Source organism: Sander lucioperca, chromosome 9 (genome assembly GCF_008315115.2).
Source record: "Sander lucioperca isolate FBNREF2018 chromosome 9, SLUC_FBN_1.2, whole genome shotgun sequence".
In the NCBI taxonomy this organism is placed as follows: Eukaryota; Metazoa; Chordata; class Actinopteri; order Perciformes; family Percidae; genus Sander; species Sander lucioperca.
The window spans coordinates 25,522,191-25,541,050 of record NC_050181.1 but is presented as its reverse complement, the minus strand read 5'-3'; the positions used below and the strand labels follow the sequence as shown (position 1 = coordinate 25,541,050).

The 18,860-nt window shown below is 41.0% G+C and overlaps 1 protein-coding gene across 2 annotated transcripts in view; it reads left to right on the top strand.

The window, feature by feature from the left end:
* Positions 1 to 18,860, top strand: part of myo10 (myosin X) — a 168,361-nt gene that overhangs the window by 101,660 nt on the left and 47,841 nt on the right. The window contains exons 5-15 of one of the 2 annotated variants that reach the window (XM_031292115.2): positions 4,964 to 5,098; positions 5,837 to 5,961; positions 6,933 to 6,946; positions 7,711 to 7,795; positions 8,221 to 8,324; positions 9,118 to 9,247; positions 9,709 to 9,827; positions 12,168 to 12,314; positions 14,446 to 14,546; positions 17,449 to 17,515; positions 17,882 to 17,974. In XM_031292115.2, coding sequence (XP_031147975.1) covers positions 4,964 to 5,098; positions 5,837 to 5,961; positions 6,933 to 6,946; positions 7,711 to 7,795; positions 8,221 to 8,324; positions 9,118 to 9,247; positions 9,709 to 9,827; positions 12,168 to 12,314; positions 14,446 to 14,546; positions 17,449 to 17,515; positions 17,882 to 17,974 — 1,120 coding nt within the window. Of the gene's footprint in view, positions 1 to 4,963; positions 5,099 to 5,836; positions 5,962 to 6,932; positions 6,947 to 7,710; positions 7,796 to 8,220; positions 8,325 to 9,117; positions 9,248 to 9,705; positions 9,828 to 12,167; positions 12,315 to 14,445; positions 14,547 to 17,448; positions 17,516 to 17,881; positions 17,975 to 18,860 lie in introns of both variants that reach the window. The other variant, XM_031292106.2, reaches the window with a different exon arrangement.

Sequence of the window (18,860 nt, the reverse complement as noted above, 5' to 3'; positions counted from 1 at the left end):
ACTAATAATCTCCCAGTTATATCGCAGTGTTTCCCGTTGACTATCACTTCGCGGTAAAATAGATGTTTGTTGCGCACCTCTCTCTATATATATCTTGTCTCTTCACGGAGAAACAATTTATCCCAAATCAATTCAAAGGGGCTTTATTAACATGCGAAACCAGTGTTTTTCCTGGCTCAGAATGGGCCTTTGGGAGGGGTGGAGTGGGGATTACGCACAGCAGTTAGCATCATCGATCCGCGTACAGTAAAGGCAATGAGTCTGTGTTACCTTATTTGACAGAAATCCATGCATTTGCCTGTTATTTCTGACAATTAGATAAACAAAAATGTATATCATGCTTGAGTAAAAACAATCTCAATTAATAAAACTGGTTCAAAAAATAATATGAATATTTGAATAAATCACCCGTACAGCCAGACTCTGGGCGGTTTAAGTTCTGCTTGTTCAACAGTTCAACAGTTGTTTGGTAAATTGCTCTTAAACACACATTTAGAGAGGATTTGAATTGCTATTTTTATTCTCAATTCTTATAATTTTGGCGCGGGTGATTTTCCTTTGGGTCTGTCCGATACTTCTTTGGGGGGCACCAAAAATTCCTGGAAAAACCCTGGAAACTGACGTTCACATTGAATAGGCTGTACTATATTGACATATTTGTATCTAAAGGGGGGGCCATGCAGGAAAAGTTTTGGGAACCAAATTTTATTGGGTAACACTTCACTTGAAGGTATGTAAAAAAGAGTGACATGACACTGTCATGAACACATGAACTCTAACCCTAACTTGTCATGACAAAACCGAATGACACTTACTAAAAGAAGCGTTATGTCATAAACGTTTATGACTTGTTTATAATGTTTGACACGTTCATGGCAGTGTCATGTCACTCTTATGTAGATACCTTCAAGTAAAGTGTAACCCTTTATTGCTTTATTGCAAGCAGACTGAAAACAACAAAAAAAACATGACTTTCTGTGCAGCAGGAGAAGCAGCCTCAGTATTCACATTTCAGTTTAGTGTACTTGAGCTATGAAAATGCCTCACTGTGTTTGCCCTACGGCATGGGGAGCCACCCAGCCATTATCCAAATGAAGAGTTTCGTTCCTAAAATGAATCACACCTACTGTCATCAAATGTTTACAGACGTGAAAACCAACACTGGTATAACATTTGAGATGCCATAAAGAGGATTTTAAAACGAGTGCCTGCACTCTACTCAAACTTCACATCACTTGAGACTAGGGTTGGGTATCGTTGGTGGGTTTATTCGATACCGGTGCTAAAACGATACTTTTAAAACGGTGCCGGTGCCTAAAGTGGTGCCTGAACCGATGCTTTTAAAAAGATTTTTAAAAAATATGTATATATTTAAAAAAGAAAAAAGGAGCACAAAACGACAGTCGGCGACATTTAAGAATGGCTTGTTTATTGCTAAGGCCATATGGTAAAAATTAAATGATTGATTAAAAATGTAATAACAATAACTTATAACAATAACTTATTTCACCAGTAAATTGCTGGTAAATGACAAAAACAACCACTAGATGGAAAAAGGGTATTTTACAATAACTTTGAATGCACCACGAGGCTGGCGAGGCGAGTTTCAAGTGACACACCGTCTGTGTTGTTTTTTCCGACAACGGCAGCTGCAGACTGTTACATCTCGGTGTTGGAATCCTCTACAGTCAAATACAGTCACACCGTTTAGCGTTAGCTGTCAGCATTTTAACCGTGTTTAATTCAGCTACTAGCTAACGGTAGGCTAACGTTACCTGCTGCCAAGTGTATTATGTTAACTAGCGTCACATGCAGCAATGCTTCTGTTGCCTCTAACGTCCGTTTCAGAGCATCAGAGGGCAACGCGGGCATTTCAGCAGCACCGAAATGAGGCACCGAAATCCGCGTTACTATTCGGTCCGGTAGATACCATTTGTTAAAGTGCCCATATTATGAAAAAAACACTTTTTCTGGGATGTGGGGTGTTCTTTTGTGTCTCTGGTGCTTCCACACACATACAGACTTTGAAAAAAATCCATCCATGCTGTTTTGAGTGAGATACAGTTTCTGAATGTGTCCTGCCTTCAGTCTCCGGGTGAGCTGTTCAAAATCGGCACGGCTTGTGACGTCACAAGCCGAAACGAGCTGGCTAACTGCAACCATTAGCTTGTAGCGTTAGCGTTAGCATGCTAACGCTAATCCATGCTGTTTTGAGTGAGATACGGTTTCTGAATGTGTCCTGCCTTCAGTCTCCGGGTGAGCTGTTCAAAATCGGCACGGCTTGTGACGTCACAAGCCGAAACGAGCTGGCTAACCGCAACCATTAGCTTGTAGCGTTAGCGTTAGCATGCTAACGGCACGTTAGCATGCTAACGCTAATGCTAACGCTAGCATGCTACCTCGTTCTCAATAGCAAAGCACTGCTATAACACACACAATTTCACCATAATCTACAAAAGAACTACTTACATGTGCGCCCTCATTTAGAAGTCTCCCAGCTAATCCTGCCTTGTAACTGAAGGGAGTCAGTAAGATGATGGCTGCTGCAGTCTGTTCCTTTTAATATTGAGGTTTGCAGATTTTAAGTTCTAAATTTCTCCAAACATGTCCTCAAAACTATTTGGCATGTAGAAAGAAAACAATGAAGATGGAAAGAAAGTTCCCGATACGTCATAACTCAAACTACAAACATGTCAACAACAAGAGACCCAGACCCAGAATCCATGCCGCTCTGCTGCCAGACCCTGCATCAGATAATAATGAATGGAAAAATGTCTCCAATGCAGTCTGTTGGTGTGTAAACACAGCCTGCAGTGGGATGAGATTGACGCCGGACGGCAGCAATGATTACAGGCTGATGAAGCCCGTCACGTAGTTTGACATGCAAAATCATCGTGATCAGCGGAGTGAATGGAGAGAAACTGTTTTAGATGCCAGCTCTGCGTAGTGGAGAGTTTATAGTGTATGCAGCCAAAACCCTGAATGATACAATCAATGTCAGTACAATGATGCTTCATGGTGTTACTAGTAGAGTTTAGATTCGCTGCCCGAGCCCAAGTCCGTGGGCCGGGTCGGGCCAATATTTCCCGCCACTATCCTCGGGCTGGGCCGGGCCCTTGATCAAGCATTTGTGTTTTTTTAATCATTACTTTATTAGCCTAATTAGGTGGGGAGAAAGCTATGCCTCTCCAGCTTCTCCCGTAGCTCTGGGTATATGTCCTGCACTGACTTGAGTGTGAGGTAAACCGTGCTAAGTCGTGTCTCCCCCATCTGTAGCACTGTCTTCGATAATTGCGCAACCAGGCCAGATTGTTTCAGATATCTCACGGGTCCTTTAGCAGCAGATATGGTCTCTCTAATATCCGGCGCGTTGTCGGCCAGTGCGTCGGCATACACACCGTGGCGAAGGACAGTATTAATTAGGTGATCGAGACAAGAAAGTCTCCTTATGGTTCCAGCGCTTTGATTATGTTGCTACCTTTATCTGTTACCCACACTATTCGGCTGAGGGAGCTAGGGTCGAGGTTTTTTTTAACGTTTCTTCATTCGGATCCATTTGCGATGATTGAATAAACAAACAACGCAGTTTACATGCTTCGTCCTTGTTGCATTATTCATTAAGATAATTCTAAACAGATATCTTTAGTTCAAAGAACTCAGAATTGTAGTTGACAACATCAGTTATAACGGCACACGTATTAAAAAATTGTTGGGTTCAAATTGGGCTCAGGCTCATATTGGGCACTCCCATCATACTGATCTTTATGTTGGGGTGTTGTTGCATCCTGCATATCTAATGTCTAATTATCAGTGTCCAGTGCGCCATCTAGTGGTTAAATTGTGGAATATTTACCATGAATGTTTCCCATGATGCCGTTGCCTTCATGTGTGAAAATGAAATCTGTGTGGTTCAGTCATGAGTCATTTTAGTCCCGTCTGACCTAATTTGTTGTAAGTAAGCATGACTTTAAACCTCCAGCAAAGACACAAAGACTTAAATTAAGACACACAGTTTTCTGATGTTTGGACTAACTGAGGACAGACTCATGGCACATTTTCTCTGCTCTAATCAGGACGCTGAAGTATATAATGTATTTACTGCTCAAGCACTCTTGAGCCTCTATAACTTTATTTATTGCAGCAGCATACATCCTAAAACATTTGTAACATGTTATAACCATTTTAACTTGGGTTATATTACCTACTGCTGCATGGTTACATCCATAATAACATGGACAACAAATATAGGAAAAAGGAATAATTATATTGCGGATCTTTATTCCGAGGGTCCCATTTCCCGAGTTGGGAAGTTGTTCTTCCGACTTTCATGTGTTCATGAGCTGTTGTAATGTGGAAACAACGTGGACTAGGGCTGCTCGATTTTGGAAAAAATCATAATCACAATTCTTTTGGTCAATACTGAAAACAGAACTATTTAACACTTAAAAAACAGTTGTTAAGTAAAGTTGTAATCGCCATTAAAATTTGATTAATTGCACAGCCCTAACGTAGACGCTACAAAGAATGTATGTTGTGTGTTGCATTTAATCCCTGTGTCCATAGCTGTTTTCAGTATTTACCTGAATTATCAGGGTTAATATAGGTTACGTTACGTGGACAGCAGCAAACGTTTACAACCTGATACCATATTACAAATTACATGGGAGCAAAAAATGTATATGCAATATGTAAATTAATACAAAAGTTTTTCTTACCATCAACCCAACATTTAATTTTGTCTGCCATGTTTCTGCGTAATATGAAGATAAATCGGCAAATTGTGCACCAGAGTTTTCTCATTTTCCCGATTATTGTGACACCACACAAATACAGGAATCTCCGTTAACCCTGTAGTGAAATCATGTTTCTGTTGCTTGTCTTTACAATGAGGCTAGTGCCTTGCTAAAGGGCCCTTTAAAAAAATTAGTAGCCTTACGAGTCGTGTGTTTTGTTCCCCCATCAGTGGCGAGAGCGGCGCTGGGAAAACAGAAAGCACCAAGCTGATCCTGAAGTTCCTGTCGGCCATGAGCCAACACTCCCTGGAGGTATCGTCCAGAGACAGGACGTCCCATGTGGAGGAGGCTCTGCTGGAGAGCAGGTAATTTTATTTATGCTTTACTTAAAATCAAATATCAAAATATTTTTTATCAAATCCTGCGGCGATGTTGTATGGTTAACTATTGGTGTTTTCACAAAGTATTAACACAGTGACAGTTGTGATAAATAATTATCACTTTATTATCACTAATAATGTGGATACAATGACTAAGTGGGTAAAGGCAAATAATAGAACAGCTAGTGAGTCTGGTAAGGTCAGACAATGACATCACTTTACTGTAATGCAGCCTTTAAAACCAGGACAAGACGATGTTATACGATATCCAAAATTTAAGACGATATCTAGCCTCATATTCATTCATTCATTCATTCATTCAACCTTTATTTCTCCTCGAGAGATCATTGAGGGGCGTCCCTCATTTTCAATGTCGAGACAAAAACAGAACAACAACACAGGGAAAAAACAATCATAAGAAATATAGAAAGACAATAAAACATTCTGAATTGGAAAATTATTTGATAAATAAGGATAATGAGGATGCAAAAGAAAGTACAACTATGTAAAGCAGTTACAAGTAGACGTTTGCATGTTTAAAACCAGTTTACTAAAATACTATTAATACTAAATATATCAATGCCGATATAATATCAATATGTTGCCCAGCCCTAGCTTAACTATTTTCAACTATTTCTATAACAGTTTAATTCTAGATCTATTAAATCTAGATAATTTCCAGAGTTTGCCGCCTGGGTTATGATCATGCTCTCTTCTCCACAGTCCCATCATGGAGGCCTTTGGAAATGCCAAGACTGTCTACAACAACAACTCGAGCCGCTTTGGGAAGTTTGTCCAGCTGCATTTCAGCCAGAAGGGCAACATCCAGGGAGGCCGAATTATCGACTGTATCCTTTGAAAACCTGCTCCGGTGTTAAGTGGCAGCCACTACCATTTCCTTCCCCAGCTCAATATACAGGAAGGAAGTACTTGAAGGGGTTGGCAAAGCTGCTGTTAAAAGGGTAAAGATATGCAGGGCGACATGAAAGAGCCGCTGCCCAATCCTTTATCACCGGATCACAGGCGGGGAGAGACAGCTGGTCAGTGCAGAGGGCAAACACAAAGTGTGACTCCAATATTTTGCTGCTTTTTTATCAAAATTGTCATGATCAAACTAATTGGAACAACTGTGACAGTAAGAAGGAAACTGCATTTGGCCGCATGATGGTTTTTGAAAGCCTCAATCCATTTCCACCTGTTATTTATCAGCAGCCATAAGCCCCGCCCACCAACTCTATACACGATTTGATTGGCCCGGCCACAGTTTGGTTTTTTCCAGCTCGCAAGCCAACAGAGAGTTGCTAGACGACCCTGGCTGCAAATTACATTTGCTGCCGCTAGGGTGGTCTAGATTTCTAGGCTAGCAATATGCGATAACGTTGTTGAATATTGCGATTACGATGTTACGTTCGATAAATAAACAGATATTAAAGTGTACTCTGCTTTTCTGCTGCTTTCAGTATTCTGCTAAAATACAACAAATTGCTTGTTGAATTAAAAAAAAGGTAAAAAAATCATTATCAACATTATTTTACTGAACAAATTGAACATTGAATTGAACATAAAAGGCACCACTAAGCATGACAGGTACATTTTAAAGTGCATTTTTCTACTGATATTTTCTTTCAACTATTACACAAAAAATCTCTGAGCGTCTTTCGCGACATGTTTATTGCCCAAGTTAAAACGATATATTGTGCCGCCTTATTTCTAACCGTGTATAACTTGGTGTTCACCTGCAGCACGACAGCTAACTAGCTTGTTGAGTCATGCATTCTCCAAATGTTAAATGCCTTGACTGATACTTTTCTGACCACAGACCTCTTGGAAAAGGTGAGTCCTTTGTGCTACCAAATCTGAAAATTTGCATTTAAAGTGACTTTCCATTTAAATCTATCATCAAACTTCCTGTAGGCTCTAAAAGTTTCGTCCTTCACCAAGAGCAGCGCTCAATCGTGACAACTTCTAACAACTATTAAAACCTCCACAAACACTTCTCAAACCACTAATGCGGCATAATACTCCTCTGATCTGTCTGTGTATATCCAAACACACTTTGCCTAAATATGACACATTACACAACTTTGTCTGTTTTGTCTATATACCACGTTGGTTATGCTAATTAATCTGCAGTTTTATGTTTGAGCACTGGGTAGGGCATTGCCTTTGGGAAGGCATAAAGGTAATTAACAGCCAGGGATACACAGGTGTGCAGCTAGGGGGAAAAGCAGACAGCTTTTCATCGTGTCACAGTACCGAAATGCAGATATATTGTGGACATTGATTATTGGCACGCAGAACACACGTCCAAGCAAGTTCTTCCCTGGTCCCACCTCATTGGCCTAATGTAGGAGTTGGTAAAATACTCTACAATGACTAAAGCTTCTGAAGTTTGGAGGTGACAACATAGAAGCAACGCAGAATAGAAGTGGGTGATGCTGCAAGAGTTGTTTGAGTGACCATCAAGTTCTCAGTGAAGGATGAAACTACAAACATTTAACACATTTAAACAAGGGCGTAACTATGGGTTAAACACCACTTTTTTTGTTGATGTTAATACTGTATGAGTGCCTAACAGTGCTTCTCTTTCCCTGCAGAACCGAGTAGTCCGGCAGAACCCAGGGGAGAGAAACTACCACATTTTCTACGCCCTGTTAGCTGGAACCAACACGCAACAGAGAGGTAAAGATTAATTATATACAAAAGCTGTTTAGTGTTCATTTGCATTTTTATCAAACCAAAAGGTCCCCAAACAAAGTATTGAATCAGTTTGTTGTATTAACAGCTCAGGGTATTGTACTTGCAGAGCACTGTGCCATATCTGCTAATATTGGCAGCCGCCACATATGGCGGAGACGTTGTTACTTATACCCTTTAAGAACTGAGTATTGTGCTTATTAAGTGATATTGTGAAAACCTGCTGCATACCACTGGTCCATGAGTTTGTGTGTGTATGTATTGTACTGCATCTCTATTTGTGTCCCTGTACCATTTTCTTCGTGTGGACATAAATAAATGGTTAAACTGTGTGTGTGTGTGTGTGTGTGTGTGTGTGTGTGTGTGTGTGTGTGTGTGTGTGTGTGTGTGTGTGTGTGTGTGTGCTGCAGAGGCGTTTGGGTTGAGCCAGCCTGACAGCTACCATTACCTGAGACAGTCCAGCTGCCTCGCTGACAAGACGATGAACGACCACGGCACCTTTCAGGACGTTCTGGTACGAAGGACACAACTGGCTTCATCCCTAAACATCCACCTTTAGTCATACATGCATACACTACACTCACTCATTTAAGGCTGAGAGTATAAGGCTATAAGACATCTAAACCCTGGGATTACTTTCTTTAGAGATTTATTTTATGAAATCTTTACTTTTTCACAAAACAAAAAAAGTGGAAACAAATAGACAGACATGACAGAATAAAACAAAAACTGCCAGTTCATAGAAAAGGGTGCGCCTATTACACATGACATTATTCAACTTGTTTATGAAATGTTTGTGGATTAGTATTTGTTTTTTTTCAATATTATAATTCTGTAGTAGAATGTTAGGTATTGTATCCTGATATTTGATTTTGTCAACTTTAAAATGTTTTAAAGGATATATTCACATGCATTCAATTATGCAAACTACACATATATTTGCCATGTCCCACTTAAATCTGCATATATTTTTGTACGGGACTCATTCATTCATATTCAGAGTAAGAAACTCTCTGAATATTTGATCCCAGTGAGACTGAAAAGTGAAAGCACTGCTGTCAAAACCCAAACCAGCAGGAACGTAACTTCAAGTCATTCCAAACCTACAAAACAGCCCAAAAGCCGAATCGGCTGCTGAAGACAGATGGTAACTAACAGCAGCTTTCAGAGAGCTTTTCAGTCCAGACCCAAAAAAAAGAAATCAGCTGCTGAAGACAGATTGTAACTAACAGCAGCATGAGGCCAGAACGTGAAGCTGCGACCCAGAGTTTTCATCAGCTTCTTCTCCGTGTGTCTGTGTTTCCCAGAATGCCATGCGAACGATGCAGTTCACAGAGGAGAACATCGGGGAGATCCTGCGCCTCCTGGCCGGGATCCTGCAGGCGGGGAACATCGAGTTCATGACGGCCGGTGGAGCCCAGGTCTCCTCCAAATCAGGTCAGAGAGTTTTTTGAAAGTATTAGGATGGGTGGACAGCTATACATACACCAACCGGCGCCGTCAGACAACGCCTACCAAGAGCCTGGGTCTGTCTGTGGTTTCTCCTTAAAAGGGAGTTTTTCCTCGCCACTGTCACACTAAATGCTTGCTCTTGGGGGAATTGTTGGAATTGTTGGGTCTTTGTAAATTATAGAGTGTGGTCTAGACCTACTCTATCTGTAAAGTGTCTTGAGATAACTTTTGTTATGATTTTATGCTATGAATTAAATTGAATTGAATTTTGGACGCAACCATCGTCACTGTGCGGTCATATGTGTTCAGGGCTCCTTGGGAGAAGCTGTTGTTTACTTTCTTGTTCTTGATTTGATACTATAAATAAAATTGAATTGAAATTGAATTGAATCCACGCGTCTCTGAAGTCTCTGATGATAAGCTTTGTGTGTTTCTTAAATCAGCAGCTCTCAGCCGGACGTCCGACCTGCTGGGGCTGAACCCAGATCAGCTGGCCGAGGTCCTGACCCACCGGTCCATGATCCTCAGGGGCGAGGAGATCTGCACCCCGCTCACTGTGGAACAGGTGAGCCACCTCTAATGATCTCCACAGGCTACTGTCTACATTTCTACTCACACGCTCGTTAATGTGTTTATAGACCCTATTTTCAGTCAAAATCTGGGCTGAGATTCTATGAAATGTTTTATACTGTATATATCCTGCCCCCAGGAAGTGCGCCAGGCTTTGAAGGCAATTTGACCATAGCGGCCAAAACATTGGAATTACAACTCCCGGCCCATCACGTGATGTCCTCTGGCCCAAAAAGACTTTTTCACCCATAGAAAGAGACGTCTGTTAACCAGTGGATATATTGTTTTTATGAGTGTCACCCCCACGTGAAATGACTTGTTTCACTATGAGAATTCAATCCATTCTGTCCGATAACATTAAAAAAGTCTAGAAGAGCTGCATGATAAAATCATTTACATTAGAAAAACGAAATTTTATTCTTATTCGTCACATACAATTGACAGTACAATGTGTTTATCTGTGTTTTAAGCCCTCAACGTCTCCTTCGAGGCAGCGCTGCCTGGAAGGCACTTGGATTAGGCAATGGTTATGGTTAGGGTTAGGGTTAAGGTGAGGGTTAGGTGGCTTGAAGTCAATGGTCGCAGCGCTGCTGGCCGGAGGAGCCTGGGATTGAACCGCACATCTTGTGGTTGAGGGGCGACCACTCTACACCCTGATTCATGCCCATCCCAAAAACGCACTGTTGACTAAACAGGGACTTGAACCCTGGAACATCAGATTTAAAGTCTGATGCTCTATCGACTCAGCTATCCGGGCCGATAAACCCATTAATCCCCATTCACATTAGCGGAGCGCTAAACAGGAAGTAGCCGGCTCGGCCGGCTGTGGTCTCTATGGGAAGTACCGCCGATCATCCAGGTAATTTTATATGCAGAAGTGGAACTTTTTTGGCTTCATGCACCACTGAGCAACTCTCATAGGAATGAACAGGGCTCTGCCTCTAACGCTGTATCCAGTTCCTATTAAACATCCATGTCCAAAACCCAAATATATTCAGTTAACAATGATGCAAAACAAAGAAAAGCAGCACATTCGAGAAGCTAGAAGCAGGGAATGTAAGGAGTATTGTTTGATGAACTATTTATTTTATTATCAGACTTGCTGTCAAATAATTTCACGGTGATCGACTAACTATTCCAGCTGTAGGTCAGAATGTGAGTTCTTACATTTTTTTTTAGATATTGTCCTAAAACTTTGTCCTAAAATAAGCTTTGCTTATCAGCTTAACATTCAGCAGCTGAGCAGACTGGTGTCACTTTTAACAAACAGTGAGAGTGAGAGCAAGGAATCTAATTTTAGCACAAAGAAAGCTTGGTTTATGTGCAATTAGTCCGGACAAAACAAACTCAAAGCAAAGCATTGTTTGAGCTTTTCCGGATATTCTTTGCTGCTTGTTGTTGTTGTTGCTGTGTGCCGACTAAAAGTTGCAAGAGCTGTGAGTTCAGCCTTCAGAATCTGCAGGGAACTGGGTTCATGGTTAAATACCAGCAGGCTGTTTTTGTGTTGTCGCTGATTCAGCAGGGACTTTCAGGAGGTAAACTAAACATTAGTGGTGCCAGACCGGTTTCTGCGGAAGAGATAAACGCATAGTCCTTTGCTACTATGCTTTATTTACTTTTGGTCAATGAGCATTGTCTCTGGTAAAAAAAAATAAACCAATGAAAAACTAGCAGCGCATTAGGAGTGTCCAGACCGCATGACAACGAAAGTGAGAAATAGTTCATGTATCCATCCCGTGTTTCCAAAATGTAATGGGTTCGTCTTTGGCCCAAGCTTTACCCTTGCACCAGGTTTCATAAAAATCGGGCCAATAGTTTTCCTGTAATCCTGCAGACAGACAATTAAAAAACAAAAGAACAAACCAAAAACATAACCTCCTTGGCAGTAATAGCATATACAATTACACAGGGAAGATGAGTACTTCATCTTTTAGTATCATGAATGATAAATCAGAAGCAAAACCTAAACGAATCAAAGGACAACAAGACAAAATTACAAACACTAACTCCAAATCTGAAATAAAAAACTCAAACCGTCCCTGACCAAACATTCAACTGCAGCGATTATTAAAGTTAAAATTAAAATGATTATGCAACAAGAGCCATAAGGTGTGAATACACACAAAGGAGTATTAACATACACTTTTTTGTAAGAGTAACTATATATTTTTAAGATTAACTTGTAATTTTCTGTGATAAACATTTTGTCTGAAATATAGTGGTATAATATGATAGTGTAAAACAAATAAAGCCTGTCTGAAAACACGGTAGTTTTCGGTTCATTCTGACTGGTGTCTGTTGTTTGAGTTTTGCGTTTCCCTCTGCTCGTCTGCAGGCGGTGGACTCCAGAGACTCCATGGCCATGGCACTTTATTCTCAGTGTTTCAACTGGATCATCCGCAAGCTCAACAACCGCATCAGGGGCAAAGAAGACTTCAAATCCATCAGCATCTTGGACATCTTTGGATTCGAGAACTTCGAGGTGGGTTTGAGCTCATGGGAAAGATTCACCATGAAACACTTCAAAGGCAATGTTCACATGTGGGCCATGATCACACACACAAAAAGTTGACTAGGGCGCGTTTCTAGTATAAAAAAAAAAGAATACGATAATAGCCTTGGTGTCTTTTTTGAAGCTGCCATTGCTGTCTGAAATCATAATCCAATTCCCGAGCGCTTTTTTAAACTCTACCGCGAATGTTATTCTCTGCGGCTCAGAGTTGAAAAAAGTTAAACTTTTTCTGGAAAAAAACGCCCTACGTCAAGCGCTTTTCTGACAGCTGACCGATGACATGCGGAGTGGCGAGACCTTGGATATTTGACCTGGTAACGAAATGCTTGCTGCAAACGTAACGTTGGGCATAACGTTAGCTTAGTGTCTCCCCATTCTCTGCTGATTCCTCACATCTGCATCCACTTTTGTCTTTGTAAAAGCTCGGTTTTAGGGTCAGCAGCTTATAAAAACGTAGGTTATGGGTTATTTACCCTGTTGGACGGAATTGAAGAGGAGGCACCATCACACGATACAAGTCAATGGAGAGCGGAGAGTTGATTTCCCCTCCGGTGGGTGTGGCTTTCAGAGTATGAAGAGATGCGCTTGGTCTCAATAGAGCTCAACAGTCCCGCCCCTCCTCTGAGAGACCTTGGGTTCCAGAAGTAAATTTCCCATTCATTTCTCCCATCGACGTCTGGAAAAATCCGTACATAGAGTTTTAGACCATGCCTTAGGCTAACCATCTATGACGTGACTCATAAGCATACAACATATCATTTCGACTGAAAAAGCGAACAGAAAATCCAAAAAAAGTCAGAGGTACAAGACTGTGTATATAGTTTCATTATCGAGCGAAGGAACTACTCATCCCATAAACCACCGCTGAATAAAGGAAGCTACGTTAGTTTAGCTAACAGCTAATTCGGCTAACCATTAGCTGAGACAGCATGTAATAACTTTAAAAGACCCTCAAAATAAAACCTGAAAATAACCGTTAAAATATATAACAGATGTTACGTCAGCTGTAGCCTGCTTTACCCAATGTTTAGTTTTGCCAACATGGGGCGAACGCTCTTACTGGGTGAGCTAAAGGCCGCCCCACCAGTGTTTAGTTTGAGTTAACATTATTTTAGACTGAATCAAGCTGTCAGCTAGCAGTTAGCCGAATTAGCTGTTAGCTAAACTAACGTTAGCTTCCCGGTGGAGGCTAACGGCAGAAGTGTAGAACCGATCGTACTTTGTGCAGTGTCGTCAATCCTCATAAAACAGGATTATCATTTGGGCATGCGCGTGACGGATCGTGCAGGCAGCTCCCGGCAGCTCCCCCTCCTCACCAGCATGAGTTCCACCAATCAGAGGCATCACTGTGGGATTGTGGGATTGTTCAGGATTGTGGGTAATGGAGTACTTATACAAGACATCGCGAATAAAAGACATTTATCTCAAAACAAGGTTGGTGCCCCATGAACTTTTGGTGTCTATATGAGCATATACAATCGCTTAGTCATGTCGTAGCTGGTTTTAAGTCTACCATTGACGGTTACGATTTTATGGCTTATACTCCAATTTGTCAATGGAGAAATTGCATTGTATTTTTACTTCCGGAACCCGCTGTTGGCGGAACTGTTGAGCTCTATAGCACTCTAGGATACTGTAGCAGTAGCTGCTGTTATAGCAACCAAAGATGCTCGCAACTGCTTTTTGGTACCAAAACGCTTCCAGCTGCTTCTTCTTCTTCTTCTTCAACAACAACAAAAGCCCCTTAGTCAACTTTTTCTTGTCAAACAAAACGCCAAGTGTGATCATGGCCTAACACTTAGGAACCAAACGATCTTAAAACTTGTGTGATTCTTGTGTGTGTCTGATATGAACCCAGAATCTAAAGTTCTCTCAGGGATAAACAAAGTTTAACTGAATTACATTAAATTCCACCCCCACCCCCGAAACAAGCACACTTAATTAAACTCAACAATAAAAACGTTTTATTTCCCCATTTCCTCAAGTGTTTTAATCATACTTTAAATGTTAATCAGGAAATCCACCGCAGGCTTCTTCGGTTCATTAACTCTCCGTCTGTGTTTTCTGTGTCTAAAGTCTGCCCCATTTTGTTCCCTCGTAGGTCAACCGCTTTGAGCAGTTCAACATCAACTATGCAAATGAGAAGCTTCAGGAATATTTTAACAAGCACATTTTCTCCCTGGAGCAACTTGAATACAACAAGTAGGTGGAGGTTGTTTTACCCGCGATGGCTCGTGTTGTTTGTTTGCAAAAGTCTGTCGTCGTCTGTTAACTCTGCGTTTCCAAATGCAGTTCATTAGTTCAGCCCAAAAAATGTGTTTTATAACAAAACTTTAAAGTCTAATTTAACATTTCCATTGTTAGTTGATCTTGTCTACAAAGGCAGAGAACAACAGTCAGGTTTATTTTTAAAGAGTTTAAAGTTTTCAGGCAGGGCAGGGAAACCGTTTTAATGCTTTCATTCAATGATTCCATGCTTTGTACGCATATTAGTTCAATGTTGCTCAAATAATAATTGCTGTAACTCATGCGTAATACCTAACAGATGTGGACAAAAGGGCTCTTCTTTTCTTACAATTCCAAGGAACCAGGTTAGTTTGATCTAGTTTAGGAAAATAATCTTTATTTGTCATTATTTATTTCAGGGATAACTCTGCCCTGCTATGTGTCTACTATTACTCAATGGTGTTTTAAGCCCCCAAAGTCTCCTTCCAGGCAGCACTGCAACCGTTGACTTCAAGGCACCTAACCATAACCCTAACCCTAACCATTGCCTGATCCTAGTCGTTGGGGGCTTAAAACACCGATAAACTCTACTAATATTTATAACAAAACCAATATTTAAAGGATAGATCTTTTGAAGTGTGGTTGTATGAGATATTCAGGAGTTACTGGTCTACAGCTGCCTCCATCGCATTGTTGCTCCTAACGCTTTAAAACACCAAAGTCACACAATAACACAAAAAAAACCTAACCGATATAGGTAGCGGTAGAGCAGCAACTCCGGGGTTCTGCAAGGTAAAATGACGGGTAAAACGGGGAATGTGTGTTTTGTCTGGAATAAAATCACATTAAAATAAGATGTCATTAAAAAATATCAATATCTGTTTAAGTTGTTCTGCGGTGTAAAATGACAAATGTTTTTGTCAAAGGAGTCGGGGCTTTGAAAAGAGCACCAGACATCATAGACAACAACATTCATTTTATCTCGCAGAACACGGCGAGTTACTTTCATTTTGTCCAACAACTCCAGTATTCTGTGAGGTAAAATTACTCTTTTTGTCTGTTGTTTTTCAAGAGAGCATTTTGCTATAGGTTCCTCAAAGCTTTTGACATGTTTTAAAACGGTGAATGTGTGTTCTCTATCGTATCAAGACTATCTCTCCACCGTTAACATATTCCATATGTACAGGGACAATCCCCCTGAGGTCAGGTATGTGGATACTTCTTTAAGACACACCGGCTTGCTATCATCTATAAAGCACCTGTGCTGGCGTGGAATCACTGATAGTTTGATCGGAACCGTTTCCGAGGTAGTCTCTTCACTCAGAGAACCAAGGTTACAACGTAACCGATCATTTTGTCTGGAATAAAATGAATCTTTCATAACGGAACACGTTCTGAGTGTAATCAGACGTCATGTTCAATGACATCTGAAGCACTGCTCTGCTTTGGCTAAGCTAGCATGGAAAATCCGAGCCCTGCCAAGTATTGGGATTCCACATATACAAACATCATTTCATATCCACTCTGACCAAAATTGGTACCTGATGTTTCTCAATATTTAGAAAACACAGCTGATGAGGTCACGATCCTGAAGGCAGGCGCTCCAAAGCCCCACCAACACTCAATAGCTTCGTCATTTGCAAAGCTGCAGCCTTCGGAAACTGTCTTGGCTGTGTTTTATCCTCTGGGTTGGATGATTCTTTTGGATAAAACAGCACAAAAATACTGTTAGCTGCCAACCTGGAAGTCCTAATTGTTGGACTTTCCTCTGCACATGAGCATCTGTTCACAATCCATCAATTACTATCTGAAAAATCTTAATAACAAGCAGTCAGGGGTGCAGACATATTTCTGGTGGAGTGAAAGACTTGAATAGGACACAGACTACATCTACACTACTACGTTATGGTTTAAAAATTAATATCTTTCGCAGGGCCGGCCCGTGGCATAGGCAGTATAGGCAAATGCTACGGGCATCCAGTCCAAATGAGTAAAGAAAGGTTTCAAGTTATTAAGAAAAAAACACCAAAAACATCAGAAATATGCCAAAAAGGTCTACAAAACGGCAAGAGCGTTGAAATAAAAAACATAAATGTTGAAAAAAACATTGGAAAAAAGTCGACAACGTTGAAAAAGCAACAAACGCACTGAAAAAAAAGTTTTGAAAAAGCAAAATAAATGTTGAAAAAAAAAGGCAAAAAAAAGCCCACCTACAACGTTCAATAAAGTGACAAAAACATCGACAAAATTGCAGAAAGTGTCAGAAAAAAACAAACTTAAATCTTGTCTAGGGCGCCAAATTAGGGTTAGGCTCTGATCTTTCGCTACGTTTTGTGCCTCGTGTCCACACTACTCCGGCGTTTCCGAGCCGCTAAAACTGAGACATTTGGAAACACCACTGCCCCCATTTTGATTTGATACCACCAAGGTTGTTTTTCAGTCTGGATGGGGACAAACGGAGACCTTTGAAAACGACGACGCACGTAACTCAGTCTTATCGGTTAGGTAGCTTACAGACCTTTCAGTAACGGTTCCACCTCGTCGTCGCTCCAAGCTGATAAATCCCTGCTCTTAGTTTACACCATTGTTCTCTTCTCCAAAGTATTTCTTGTATTTTCACCTTCTACAGCCATGATTTTTACCTGCAGAATAATGTCAGACAATCATGTGATAAACAGTCATGTGATATGTGTTCTCAGACGTGTTAATACAGACGGAGATTAGTTCTGCTACTGGAGCTAAAACTCTTGTGTGGACGGATATCGTTTTTGTCTCAAAACGCTGCTTAGTAATGAGTTTACTTCCATGCTGTGCATTTCTTCATTTGCTGTAAAATGTCTCTGACCGCTGTTGTTTGTTTCGTGACTGCTTGCTGCAGGGAAGGCCTGGTTTGGGTCGACATCAACTGGATGGACAACGGAGAGTGTCTGGATCTGATTGAGAAGGTACAAAAAGGGTTGATTCAAAAGTCTTGCTCGATTTGAGAACTCCAGTTATACACAGAAGGAAGTAGGATGATGCTGTTGACAAAGAGAGTTTCTCTGATAACTTTTAAACACATTTCTAGAGAGTCTTGTTCCAGGTAAGGTTAGGTATAACTCGGTTCAAAATAATGAGATAATAATAAGATACTTTGTTGGGGAGGCATTGGAGACGATATTACTTATAATATATACCTGAAAGCAAAGAGGGAACTGAAACTGATGTATCATATGATTAAAAAATAACAATAGAGATCAGATTGGACAGTCAACAATAGCAGTGAGGAATAGGACAACTAAGATGATCATTTTCTCTCCGTGTTTCCATAGAAACTGGGTCTCCTGGCACTGATGAACGAGGAGAGTCACTTCCCCAAAGCCACAGACGGCACCTTACTGGAGAAACTCCACAACCAGCACTCAGTACGTCTCCTTCTAACAGTTGACGTTGTTGACCTTTCAGCAGGTTTTTTAAACAGCAAGATTCACATAAACTCAGTTTATGCTTTTTATGCTTTATGTTTATGATGCTAGCAAAGTAGCAGAAACGTTGTATAGGTCGGACCTCTGCGTTTAACCCTCTGAGGTCTAAAGCCGCCTACACATGATAGGCGGCAAAACCCCTTTAAGCCAGACGTTCCATTGAATTCCTATGAGGAGAGCGGTACCGCTCAACTATGCGCTGCGCTACCCCTGGCGTCACGCACCGCTCGGATTTGCTGGTTTGCAACTTTTACCTAATTGCAGCTGACCTTTCGAAAGCGCAACCAATGTGATAACAGCATGTCGTTACCTGGCAACGGGAAAAATCTTCCTTGCCACACTTGATGACGTTTACCTGCGCTGCGCTTTGCTCTCTGCGCCCTACCTAGCAGTAGCCTGGTCCTACCAGACTCTGGTATATTTCATTTGTACAGAGAGTCTGGCCACTCTCCATTGACAATTCAATTCAATTCAATTCAATTTTATTTATAGTATCAAATCATAACAAGAGTTATCTCGAGACACTTTACAGATAGAGTAGGTCTAGACCAAACTCTGTACTTTACGAAGCCCCAACTATTACAGTGGTTGCCTCAAGAGCAAGCATTAGCAGTAGCTATTGCGACAGTGGCAAGGAAAAACTCCCTTTTTTTTGTTAGGAAGAAACCTCGGACAGACCCAGACTCTTGGTAGGCGGTGTCTGACGGCACCAGTTGGGGGAGTGGTGAATGGTGGCAATAATAGTCATAATAAAGATAGTGAAGCAGTGATCACAATGGTAGTCATAGTAGTTCATGTCATAGTAGGGCACAGCAGGGCGTTACGG